The sequence below is a fragment of the Spea bombifrons genome, chromosome 5 (assembly GCF_027358695.1).
Source record: "Spea bombifrons isolate aSpeBom1 chromosome 5, aSpeBom1.2.pri, whole genome shotgun sequence".
Classification (NCBI taxonomy): Eukaryota; Metazoa; Chordata; class Amphibia; order Anura; family Pelobatidae; genus Spea; species Spea bombifrons.
Genome location: NC_071091.1, coordinates 96,946,450 through 96,958,795, shown reverse-complemented (window position 1 = coordinate 96,958,795; position 12,346 = coordinate 96,946,450). Strand labels below are relative to the sequence as shown.

General features: G+C 40.5%; 1 protein-coding gene across 1 annotated transcript; it reads left to right on the top strand.

Annotated features, from left to right (window-relative positions):
• The first annotated feature begins 3,968 nt into the window (after nt 1–3,968).
• Nucleotides 3,969–11,870, top strand: RRM2B (ribonucleotide reductase regulatory TP53 inducible subunit M2B). Its single transcript, XM_053467227.1, has 9 exons — nt 3,969–4,115; nt 5,669–5,809; nt 7,400–7,516; nt 8,725–8,858; nt 9,036–9,130; nt 9,658–9,791; nt 10,505–10,609; nt 11,042–11,155; nt 11,479–11,870. The coding sequence occupies exons 1-9, from the start codon at nt 4,062–4,064 to the stop codon at nt 11,632–11,634; spliced, it is 1,050 nt and encodes a 349-aa protein (XP_053323202.1). The 5' UTR covers nt 3,969–4,061; the 3' UTR covers nt 11,635–11,870.
• The last annotated feature ends 476 nt before the right edge of the window (nt 11,871–12,346 follow it).

The window sequence follows — 12,346 nt, the reverse complement described above, 5'->3', positions numbered from 1 at the left end:
CTATTTTAGTTGTGAATGTGGTTTTTTGTTTTTTGTTTTTTTTTATTTCGTTTTTGTATTGGTTTTGTTTTTAATTTGTTCCAACACATAAGTGGATATGCCACTTTTCCCATTGTAATGGTATTTGTAGAGTACAGCTTTGGTATATAGCAAGCGAAGCCATTCACATTCATTTCTGTAGGTCTGCCTAACAGTCAAAATCTCATGCCGTATGGCTTGAATACAGATATATGGGGTTCATTGGGGGCTCAAGCTATGGCAGCTGGGGCACAATCGCCAGTAAACTGGTTCCTGCGCAACCTTTTTCATGGGCAGGGGTAAATGGATGGTGGGGCAGAAGGGGCAATTGCTCCAGGGGATGGTTTGGGACCCAGAAGGAGCCCTCTAGGTGCATGGGGCTTCTTTCCTTTTAACAGGGGTATTTGCAGATAGATTCAATATAAATGATGGCAACTTCAGAATTATTGTCAGCATCCCCGAGCCAGGAAGCTGCAGCTTCTGTGAGATACTGTGCCGGTAGACGCTGGGATCTGTGTTTATGGAAGCCGGTGAAGTTTATTCACTAAAAGTAGAAATGTGGTTTTAACACCTTGACTCCAATATGCATTGAGAAGATCCAACCTCCAGTGAGTTTCTCCAGAAGGAGTATCTTGGCTGCTATATAATGCAGATTTAAATCAGATTTCTTCCTCACCCAGTGATTTATACATTATACAGGGCGGGACTGTATAATGACAAACCTGCCAGTGTTGAACCTTCATATTGAACAATAAACCTGGGAATTCAAACCAAAGTGTCCTGCCAGCTCTCCAGAATAGATTTGTGTAGGTGGGATATCTCTGTATGAATGGATGTCTGCATTATGGCTTTTTGTATCTTTGTACGTCAATGTAGCATCTCCACTTTCATTATGCATAATTGTGTTTTAAACTATCTTGTCTGATGGATACCTAGTTACTCATGGACATTCAGTTACCTTTTATACATTTTGTGCTGCTTTGAGGAGGGGGGGCTTGCCTATAGGTGAATTTAAAAATACAAAAACAAAATGGAGTTGTAGAAGGCAAACCTAAGCAGCCCATGGCTTGTCAGTCCAGAGTGAAGTGAGTAAAGAACTCACTCTCCTTTAAGTGAATAACTCCTCCAATTTTGCGCTTCATAAATGTTCCTTGGAGTTTGTGACTCACCAGTTCAGCTAAATTAAGTCGCAAAAGCTACGAAAAAAACGTATGATTAAAAAAAAATTAATCTTTAATTTAATCTCATCCTTTTCTAATACTTTTTAGAGCATATTTTGACCTAAAATCCATTCACCCAGGAAACGATGCTTCAATTCCCTGTTATCAGTCTTGTCTAATAAAAATTAAGACTATTGTACCTTTTTCATGTAAATTATAATATGACAGGCTTTCATAGGCAAGTAATTGGAACATAGCATTTCTACTCATTTTCTGATCTTCGTATAACGTTTGATCCAAATATGTTTTCAACATTGAAAAGCTGAAAAAGCAAAGTGTCCAATATTTATTACAAGAGAAAACCGCTGTTCGTATAATCGTCCTTGCAAAACCTGGGAAAACCTCGGATCTCTGCCCAAATTTCCACCCTATATCACTTTTGTGATGTTAAGACGTAAAGTGTTGGCAAATAGCGAAGCTCAGCCTTAACTTCTTTCCACAGACCACGCAGGGTTTAATACAATACCTGGGAATGTGTAAATGTAATCTATCGACCCAAGACCCCATGCTTGTTTGGTTTGACGTGGAGAAAGCGTTTGAAAGGCTTCGTTGGACCTTTTTGAGGCAGTAAACACATTACACGGGTCTGTTTGCAGGGGATATTCTAGCAGTAGCAACAGACCCGCTATAACCTCTCCCAGTAAATGCATCTGAACGGCAAATACGGAGTTTGGGTTCCGTTAGATTCCTTCGTTATATAGCGCCAGCAGATTCCATGGTGCTTAACGATCAAGAAGTAGGATATGTTTCAAATCACAAACAATAACAAATTTGTACAAAAAGAGAAAATGGCCCTGCTTGGTATTTTGGTATCATTTGTCAAAAACCCTCTATAAAAATGTTTAGAGAAAATTACAGTTGTCTTTGTGGGGCAAATAGTGTCTGAAAATTACAACCTTGTTTTTTTTTTGGTTTTTTTTGTTTTTTTGTTTTTTTTTAGATTTTATTAAAAATCAGGAGAGTGTCTTGGATTACCAGGAAAAAATATTTATCCTTCCAGATTTAAGGGGCTATGGGGGTTCCAAATGTAGAAAACTATTACAAAGCTGCTCATCTAACTCAGACCATATAATTTCATAACCCCCCCCCAGGTACGCTTATCTGAGTAGAATATGAAAATGCATTTTTAAGACAAAATGATGTCCCCCAAATTAGACAATTTATTGGCCAGTATCAGATAAAGCTTTGAGGATGCTGCTGGGAGCCTAATCCCTGGCCTGTCCTTGGCTTCCCGGTCATCTTTTATTTAATATCGAATTCCAGATTGGTCGCATAATCATGGCATGAGAGAATTACCAAATTGGTGCAGCTCTTTGAGATGGAAATTTGGCACGCATCAAATACTCAATTCTGAATTCTACATGCTTTTGCGGTGGGGTCTGCAGCGTAGCTGGGTGTACCAAGATGGCGACTGCAAACGAAATGGGACATATGAGAGCATTTCCAAAGCTTGTCAGGGCAGCGCAATGGTGGGTTGGGGGACTGAACCCACATCCTCTCCGGGAGCTGGTGAACACTTCTAACAGGCCGAAACGCTGGCTGCAGACAGCCCGTGCATTGAGGCTGTGATGTGACCGATGTTACTGACATTATTTCTCCTCCATTAGCTCTGGCTCCGCCCTTTGTGGCCCCTGCCTTTTGTAGCTCCGCCCTTGCCGACTCACAACAATGACAGGCATTGTTTTGAGGAAAAGATGGCAACCCTAATATCACTATGTGTGTAGGAGGAGCTTTGGGGCCCTGACCTTATGTCTCGCAGAGTCCCCTGGTCTCCAGAAGGGCGGAGGCGCAGGATTTACCTGTTGCAGAGCCAACTTAAGAGGTAACCATGGAGGAGTATAGTAAATGGGTCAAGGGGCTTACATATAGCCATAACATTTAAAATAAAGCCACGGACCCCGGTGATGTCACTATGACATCGAGAGGTCCCCAGGGTCTGTGGAGCAGAAGGGGTTTCTATTCTCTGATGGGAGTGGAGACAATAAACAAGTTGAGAAACAAAAAAAAAAAGTACAAAATGAAAACAAAAATATATTTTTGGAGCACATTGGGCCTCCAAAGCAGAGAAAAGCTATACAGGGTAATAATTACTGAACTCAGGGGATGTTACTGAACATAAACTGGGTTTTTTCCAGCAGTGACACAATCCTGCATTAGAAATCCTAAGCAAAACTCCATAAAAAGTGTTTTACTTCTATTTTTCTTTGGTTCTTTTATATTTAATAGCGCTAATAATAATAATAATATTATTTGTATAAATATTATTTAAAGCGGAAACCATGTTAAAATTCATGAATTTACTAAAAGTGATACACTTTGATACTTTCTAGAGCCACTCAAGTAGCTTTCTATTTATGTACGAATTGAAAAATAAAGCATGTTGTGCACCCTAGGAGCAGTAATTATTATTTTTAGTATTATTATTATTAGTATAATGATGATTTTATTAATACTAATACTTTATGTATTTCTTTTGCTGCTATTCGCGGATTTACTTGCAGTTATTCAGTAGAAGTCGTGCACAGTACCCATATTAGCTACCATGAGCGTGTCTTCCAGTGGCAGGTGACTTTACCCCCCACTCCCCGGCACACAAAGGGTGAATGCCATCTCTTCTTCATAATTATGTCCCTCTCGTCACACTGTAGCAGAGCACTCCCCCCGCTCAGTGCCCGCTCGCCCGCCGCTATTGGTTGTGTGCCGTCTGTACCGCCCTCAGACCCGGTGACACTCCCGGTTAGGGGAGACCCCAGTGTCCTGTCCCCATCTGTGCTGCGAGCCGTCCGCAGAGTTGCCTCCTGACCTGTCTGAGCCTGCGCTACGATGGGGGATCCCACGCTTCCTCCACGGGAAACCCACGGCACGGCCTCGGTCAAGGTAACCTTAGTTATGATGTCCGGACACGCGTTCCACGGGGTGTCAGTAATAGATGCAGGCAGGTTTATTCTCATGGTGGCTCCGCGTCCGCTGTCGCCTTTGTGTGCGGGAGAAGCATGTAGAGATCATTTTACTGCCGGAGATCCTTCCCATCCCTTACTGAGACTGCGGTACCCGCATCCCCCCAACACTGTGTGTCTACATGTGTGTATTATCTGTATGTGTCTCTGTGTGTATGTATTTATATGTATGTATGTCTGTGTGTATGTACTTGTATGTATGTATGTATTTCTATATGTATGTATGTATGTATGTCTGTGTGTATGTACTTGTATGTATGTATTTCTATATGTATGTATGTATGTCTGTGTGTATGTACTTGTATGTATGCATCTGTATATGTATGTATGTATTTACGTTTTGTTAGAAGGCAGGGATTTAATGTTATAGGAAGCGATATTATAAAACGTGTTACTAAACAGGACATACTTAAGTTCTCTGCCTCCATTGCCGTGAGATGCCGATCCATAAAAAATTAACCGTGTTTTATTTAATGAATTTCCAGAGTTCAGCCCTGAGAGCTTTTATGTAATTGATGAGTCCAGTATAGGGACTAACGCTGTGAAGTCGCCCATAACAATCATTCAGGATTTCCAAATAGCTGGGAAATTACAACCGTGGAACGATCCCCATGTCATATATGGGAGCTGTCGGTGCGTGGATCGGTATATACCCGTGTCTCCCTCTCGCGTGTCACATGCTTTGTCATACAGTATGTGTTTCTGTATCTCTCGCACTCAGTTTTAGGGTGAGTTATGGTTAGTGAGCCCAGACTCTGCCTTTCACTTAAATGCCTTTTCTCTTGTTTGCGCAGACATGTTCTCGGAGAGATGGTGGTCTGTAGCTTACTGATGGCTCCCCTTTAGATGTCCGCCAGTAGTTGAGAGAAGAGCCATCATCTTTAAAAAGAACTGGTGTTTGACACCGATATATTTTAATAACCAAATTCAAAATCCTTGTTTTTTTTTTTTTTTTTTTTTTGAGTCATTAAACGTAACATGAAAACTTACAAAATAATTCTAGAATAATTATTTTTTCCAAAGTGTTTTCTACTATTGGAGTTTTCTGAAATAAGTAAAAAATAAAATAAAATAATAATAAAATAAAATAAGTTGTCTATTCACGAAGCAAAGTAAAAACAGTTGCATTTTTTTCTTTTGTACGCTTGTGTTTGTCCTTCGGGTTATTAGGATGAGGATGAGTGTGGACGTGCAGTCTTTTGGGGTCAAAGGATGAAGTAACATGAGCATGTGGACCCCGTCTCATACAGGCAGCCGTTACCATATAAACCAACGTGGCAGCCCAAGCCAGAACGTCATCAGACAATAAGTTATAAAGAAAACCAATCCGAGCCAAGACCCCTCGGCGTCACTTTGCGTTCATATACCGGTAACGGCAGGAATCCCACCTAGTCAGGAGTCTATAGTGCTGAGTGTGGTTGAATGTGACACGAACTCCTGAATTTTAATCCTTGTTCCATGTTTCTATGGCAGAACGCGGCCAACGGCTGCCACGATGAAGATGAACCTTTCCTCCGGCAGAATCCACGCCGCTTCGTCATCTTTCCAATCCAGTACCCAGACATCTGGAGAATGTATAAGCAGGCCCAGGCTTCGTTCTGGACTACAGAGGAAGTATGTAAAGTAATAGTGCTGTCTTGCTATGGTAACCCTTGGCGTGCATTTGTGAGGTTACACTGTTCCTAGAGGACTGGAAACGCTTGGGCGCATTAGCTGTTAGTGTTTAGAAGAATTTGGTTAGGGGTAAGTTTTGGTGCATCACTACCAGGCGTTACCATAGAAACAGAATTTCACGACAGCTAAGAACCATTCGGCCCATCCACCTTATTGGGTCTCTCTGGTCTGGACTTCTCAGTTGTATTGGCCCCAGTATTCTGTCACTGTGACCTCTACCCATAGAAGACACTATTTTTATTCTTGAGCTTACAATCCAGCGCTGTATGCAGTAATGTACGTCGACAGTGACAGAAACCTGGTTTTATCTTATTTTGTTCCAATTATCCTTTATCTGACATCCTGGAAGCTGCCATTGTTGTCAGTCATGGGATATTTTGGGTGACTTTCCTTGTTTGTCACGCTGAGCTGGCAATCTGCATGAAGTCTGTTCCTCCATAGACTATCATTAGTCAGAATATCCGACTGGATAATAAAACTGAGCCATTCTATGGTTTGCCGCAGACCGTATGATAAGGAGTCGGCGTGTTCATCTAATAGATTGGGGTATGGTAACAGAAATATTTTAGGAACTGTATTTTTAATCTGATAACAGTAATACAAAAATTGGTGGGAGTTGCCCTTTAATTACGGTAACTGTATAGTTCTTGACATATGTATAATATGTATCCAATGACTTAGAATATGAGAAACATTGTGGGAAACGTTAATATTGGACACATGCCATCTTCAAGAGTCGAGAATATACTGGTTTAACCCGAGTTCTGTTATGGAGGTTAAGTTATTATTTCTCATGTGGTTTCCAAACGCACCTGATGCCTTCATACACCTGCTACTGGGGGACCCAAAAGCCACAGGAACCCTGCTGGTGAACCTTCTGTTGGGAAAGCTGTCTCCTCACCATAGTTAGTAAGAACAGGTGCGTGCGGATGTGTGGTTTGGCCTGCAGACTACAGGAAAGGGTAACATGTTATGTCTGTCTATATGGTTCCGTTTAACAATACAAATCAACATTCCCAATTCAGCCGTGTAAACGATTAATACGAAACCACACAGCAATTTACAGGAATTTACAAAATAACTGATACTTTTTACTGGATTGAGTGAATTAGTATGCTCTCTGCCTCCTCTGTCACAGATCTAGCTCCAAATTACACTTTAATACTTGCATAGTGCAAGTTTTTGGGTATGACATCATATTACATCATACCCTGGCTCTCTGTAGTTGTGCCACCCCTCTCATAGTTATTATTATTATTTAGGCCTTAATATACCCGTCTGCCACCCAAATGTGCATCTTACAAGGCCAAGGCCTTAATATTACATGATGTTTAAACATTTTTATTAGTTTATGAGGAACAGAGAGATTGTGAAGTTAAATTAGTTTATCCAGCGGTGGGAAAGGGGCTGATTGCTTCCTGGGCCAGTCTGATTTGATGATTCTTTGTATCTTGGGTCCCTTGGTGGGACTAATAACAAATTGTCTTGATAATAAGAACACTATTCCGTTAATTGTATTTATATTTTCAGGTTGATTTATCAAAGGATCTTGCACACTGGGATACGTTGAAGTCGGAGGAGAAACATTTTATTTCCCACGTATTGGCGTTTTTCGCCGCTAGCGACGGAATAGTGAACGAGAATCTGGTATGTTTTACCTGTTCGCTAGTCCTTCTCTGTGCCGTGGAGAACTAGCAATTAAATAAACGGGTTTTGTCAGGCCACGTATGTTTGTGTGTCTTTATGTGAGCTATGTGTGCACAGTTGTGGCCTGGGGCGTGCATGTAGGTGCCAATTACCAGCCTGATATTCCATACAGAACCTGCTCGTCGGTGACCAGTAACCCCACTATTCCATCCCTGTCAACCTCAGTCCATAGAAAACAAATTCAAGTGGAGGAAAGTCGTGAGCCCAGAACTGACCGATTATCTCTGTTTTTATGTTCTTCGTGGATCTGAACATATATCCTTTCGGGAAGCAGAGATAACATTTCTAGTTTCCAGTTTTAGCAAATGCTAAACATTTTTCCGTAAGCTAACAGTTCTAAAGAATACACTTTCTTGGAAGAACTATGTCGCATTTCACCGTAATGTCAGCTCACATCTCATGGACATATTTTAGTGGGTCCTTTTAGTTTTGCGTCTTGTCTCTTCTCATCTACATATAAAGTAGGGAAAATTGCATCTACCCAAATCCGACTGGAGAGAAGCCCTAACCGCTTTCACCTGCCCCCTCTTCCTAACTGGCCTGCTCACTTATTATGTCTTTGAGTATCCTTATAACTGCTAGAGCACACAGACGGATTCCTGTGTCTTGTTATAAATTGGGAATATATCACCATTCAAAAGTTTGGGGTCACTTAGAAATGTCCTTGTTTTTGGAAGAAAAGCAGACTTTGTCTGGTAAAATAACATGAAATGGCTCAGAAATCCAGCACAGATGGGGTTAATGTTATAACTGACTATTGTAGCTGGAAACGGCTGATTTTTAATGGAGTATCTTCATAGGTGTACAGCGGCCTTTAATCACTCCCATGTTCCAATGGCAACTTGTGTTAGCTAATCCAAGTTTAAGATTAAAAAGCTAATTGATTGTTAGAAAACCCTTTTGCGATTAAGTTACAGCTATTGTAAGCTTGTGAGCAGGGTTCTCTCCACCTAATGTATCGGTTTGTCTTAGTCTGTCAATTCCCATCTTGTCAGACCTCTTGAATTTATGTATTGTATTAAGCGCTGCGTAGATTGTTGGCGCTGTATAAATAAAAGATAACAGAAATTTCCATGTTTTCCATGACCCCAAACTTTTGAACAGTAGTGTATGTCGCCGTTAACACTAACCGCCGTGGGTTCTTTCAGGTGCAGAGGTTCAGCCAAGAAGTGCAGATTCCTGAAGTTCGCTGTTTTTATGGCTTCCAGATTCTTATGGAAAATATTCACTCAGAGATGTACAGCCTGCTGATAGACACCTACATTAAAGATCCCCAGAAACGGTAAAGCTGTTAACAGATTAAACTGAAGATTTCTTGTACAGTAAGAATTACCCACATAGTGCCTGGGACTGCCCTGCTTACTTTGGGGTTAATTCACTAAAAATAGTGGGTTGGGAAGAGTTTGATCAACTCCCATGATTATAGCATCATATACTTTTGTTTCCCCTTTTCTTTCAGAGATTTCTTATTTAATGCCATTGAAACAATGCCCTGCATTAGGAAAAAAGCCGAGTGGGCCTTACGTTGGATATCGGATAATAAAGCTACTTTCGGTACGTTTTAGGTTATGATTTTGAGATTGTTGTTCTGATTGGTCGCCCCATTTTAAGTTTCAGCAGGGCTGATCTTGCAAGTCAAATAGGTAAATGTAGGACACGGTGCATGCAAACATTACATATTCACGTAGTGTGCAGACATCCCACTTGTTTGTACGTCCTGACTTTGTTGTAGGGACAGCCTGGACTCTCCCCTGCCGGCAGAAGTCTGCATTGCTGGTGTCATGCTGACTGTATGTAACACAGTCTTTCATAGAATGCCTGATCAACTGATTGGACATTCTCTTCCTGCTCTTCCCGCCAGAAGTTTGGGGACAGGAGAGCCTCAGCAGGTTCTTTCTAGAGCCTGCTGGGCTCTCCCATTGCTCCCTCTGCTGGCTGATCTCCCCCTGCTGGCTATGGAGCCTTGCTTGCTGATCTCATTGTGATCAGCACACAAAATAAAGAAATGAAGAGAGTAGTATACCTAGCTAATCCCGGGACATTAAATGTGGAGCGCAAGCCAATTTCTTTTTTTTTACCAGGGGAAAGAGTGGTGGCGTTTGCGGCAGTAGAAGGTATCTTCTTCTCTGGATCTTTTGCTGCAATTTTCTGGTTGAAGAAAAGAGGTCTCATGCCTGGACTTACCTTTTCCAATGAGCTCATAAGCAGAGATGAAGTAAGTTTAGAGTGCACTCATTATAAAGACATAATGGATATAAGATACACGTTAACCCTTCATAGCCGTCCTTAAAATGAACGCAGCACCAAAACAAAGTGTCCCATTAAACAAAGGCGTATTTGTGTTATATTGGAAAGAACTAATCTTGCTTTAAGGTTTTAACAGTATGGTTCATATTATTATTATTATTATTATTATTATTATTATTAAGCACTGAACAATTTAAATGGGGCAGTTAACACACATCAGAAGTATACAATAATACATACAGACACGTGATTAGTAACATAAAAAAATAAGGGGAAAAATAAAATCAAAAAAATGACCAAGTCCTAAAATTAGCGCCATATCTTCACAATAATTGGCACATGGAAAGAGTTAAAGCACTGGCATGTTAAATGCCCATGGGGTGTCTACTTTAAAAAAAAAAAAAAAAAGTATGATTTGATGAGGTTCAAATACGCCCCAAAAATAGGTCATGGGCACAGACCGACCAGATGACCAAATGCACCTCGCAAAGGTGCTCTTTTACCTCCCAAAACCCCCCATGCATGTGGGGTATGACTGCGCTCAGGAGATGTCGCTGAACACATATTGCTCTCATCTTTGAATGGTAGTGTGTGTATGTATATGTGATTGTGTGTATATATATATATATATATATATATATCTGTCCCGCTCATTCATTCTGCACTGTTCTCGTTATACAGGGTCTTCATTGTGATTTTGCTTGTCTCATGTTTCAACACTTGGTGAATAAACCCACAGAAGAGACCGTCACCAAGATCATAGCTGATGCAGTTGAAATTGAACAGGTATCGGACATGTCCCATAGCTGGGGAGCTGTTACCATAGCTACATGTATTTATAATTCCACCTATAACTAATCATTTAAACTTTTCAATTGGTCATGCTTTTGGAGATACTTGGCCTTAAACCAACTACTTGGTTCTCTCCTAACCCCCCCCCTCCATTTCCAGGGCTGCGAGAAGGAGATGGTAATTTAACAAAAGGGGAGAAATTACTTAATTGGGAGGACAAATCATGCAACTGCTGAGGCATTACGAGAGTTTCTCCTATAGCATAGCCATGAATGGGGTTTATAACAGATAACGATTGCTTATTTTAATCTGCGAACAGCACTGCGTTCCGTGGAATTCTATTAAAAATGATCCTGTTTCTCGACAAGGACTTTGCCTCCATATTATTATATTATTATAGTAATTTATAATATGCTAATGTTACAGGAGTTTTTAACGGATGCATTACCTGTGAACCTAATTGGCATGAACTGCTCGTTGATGAAGACGTACATTGAATTTGTAGCAGATCGACTGCTAAACGAGTTGGGATATCCAAAGGTAAGAACTAGAATATATATTTTTTTATTTATTATGTTTTTTGCACTTGTGATGTGATACGGGAAACACCTGAATGGATTATTTGTATGATCAGTTTCTATGTTATAAGCACTTTTTGGTTAGCTCTGCTTTCGTGTCAGACCCTCCAAAAATATACATGAATAGATACCCTATTACCAATGCAGAACATGTGTGTGTGTGTGTGTGTGTATATAGACTGTAACTGTCTGATGTTGATTAGGTCATTGATTTATATTTACATCTCTGCATTGCAGATTATATTTTTTTTCTGTTTATAATGTGCTTTTTTTTCTGAATTCCAGATTTTTCAGGCGGAAAACCCCTTCGATTTCATGGAGAACATTTCACTAGAAGGGAAGACCAATTTCTTTGAGAAGAGGGTTTCTGAGTATCAAAGATTTGGTGTTATGGCGCGTGATACAATGGACAATGTATTCACTCTAGATGCCGATTTCTGATGGGCTTCCTAATCTCTGGACCTTTGTAGATCAAAGCCTCGTGGCAAGTTCGGATGGACAGCATGGTTTGTGAGATGACGTGATTTGGGCCGGGCTCTCAGTGAAACCTCAATTTACTCGGCTTCAGGCCGGCAAAGTGTTAAACAAGGTTTATCCTGCAAACAAAGGAAAAACACTATATGCTGCTACATCTTATCCCCGAAGTGTCCTTATGATATGGGAACATATGCTATGGTTGTTTCAAACTAGACCTTTCTGTATACGGCTTGGTATTTCTAGATATGACCGGCGCTGTAACAGTGCTATATACACTCATGCAAACACCCCGATGTTTTACGTAATTCACAACAAATCTCACCTTTACAGAGTCTGGTGCATTCTGGGAAATACCGGGTTACGTGCCAGAAATAAGTGAGGTATGTGTAAATGAATTCATAAATATCCTAAAGACGGTTTCGCCATTTTTATAATAATGAAAGCAGCATATATATATATATTTAATATTATTATTTATTGTTTTATATAGCACCATCAAATTCCGTAGCGATGTACAATGGGTGGACGGCACATAACAAGTAGTATGTAACATAACAATTTGACTTAGAAAATAACAGGGGAGGAGGGCCCTGCTCAAAGGAGCTTACAATCTAGTGATAAAATGAAGACTATGAAGCATCGGTGCCCAGGACCTTAAATACCAATTTCTCTCCAA

Coding starts and splice junctions, on each gene's coding strand:
- RRM2B (XM_053467227.1), top strand. CDS start 4,062: ATGGGGGATCCCACGCTTCCTCCACGGGAAACCCACGGCACGGCCTCG. Junction 7,517..8,724: donor GAATAGTGAACGAGAATCTG/GTATGTTTTACC, acceptor GGGTTCTTTCAG/GTGCAGAGGTTCAGCCAAGA. Junction 11,156..11,478: donor ACGAGTTGGGATATCCAAAG/GTAAGAACTAGA, acceptor TCTGAATTCCAG/ATTTTTCAGGCGGAAAACCC.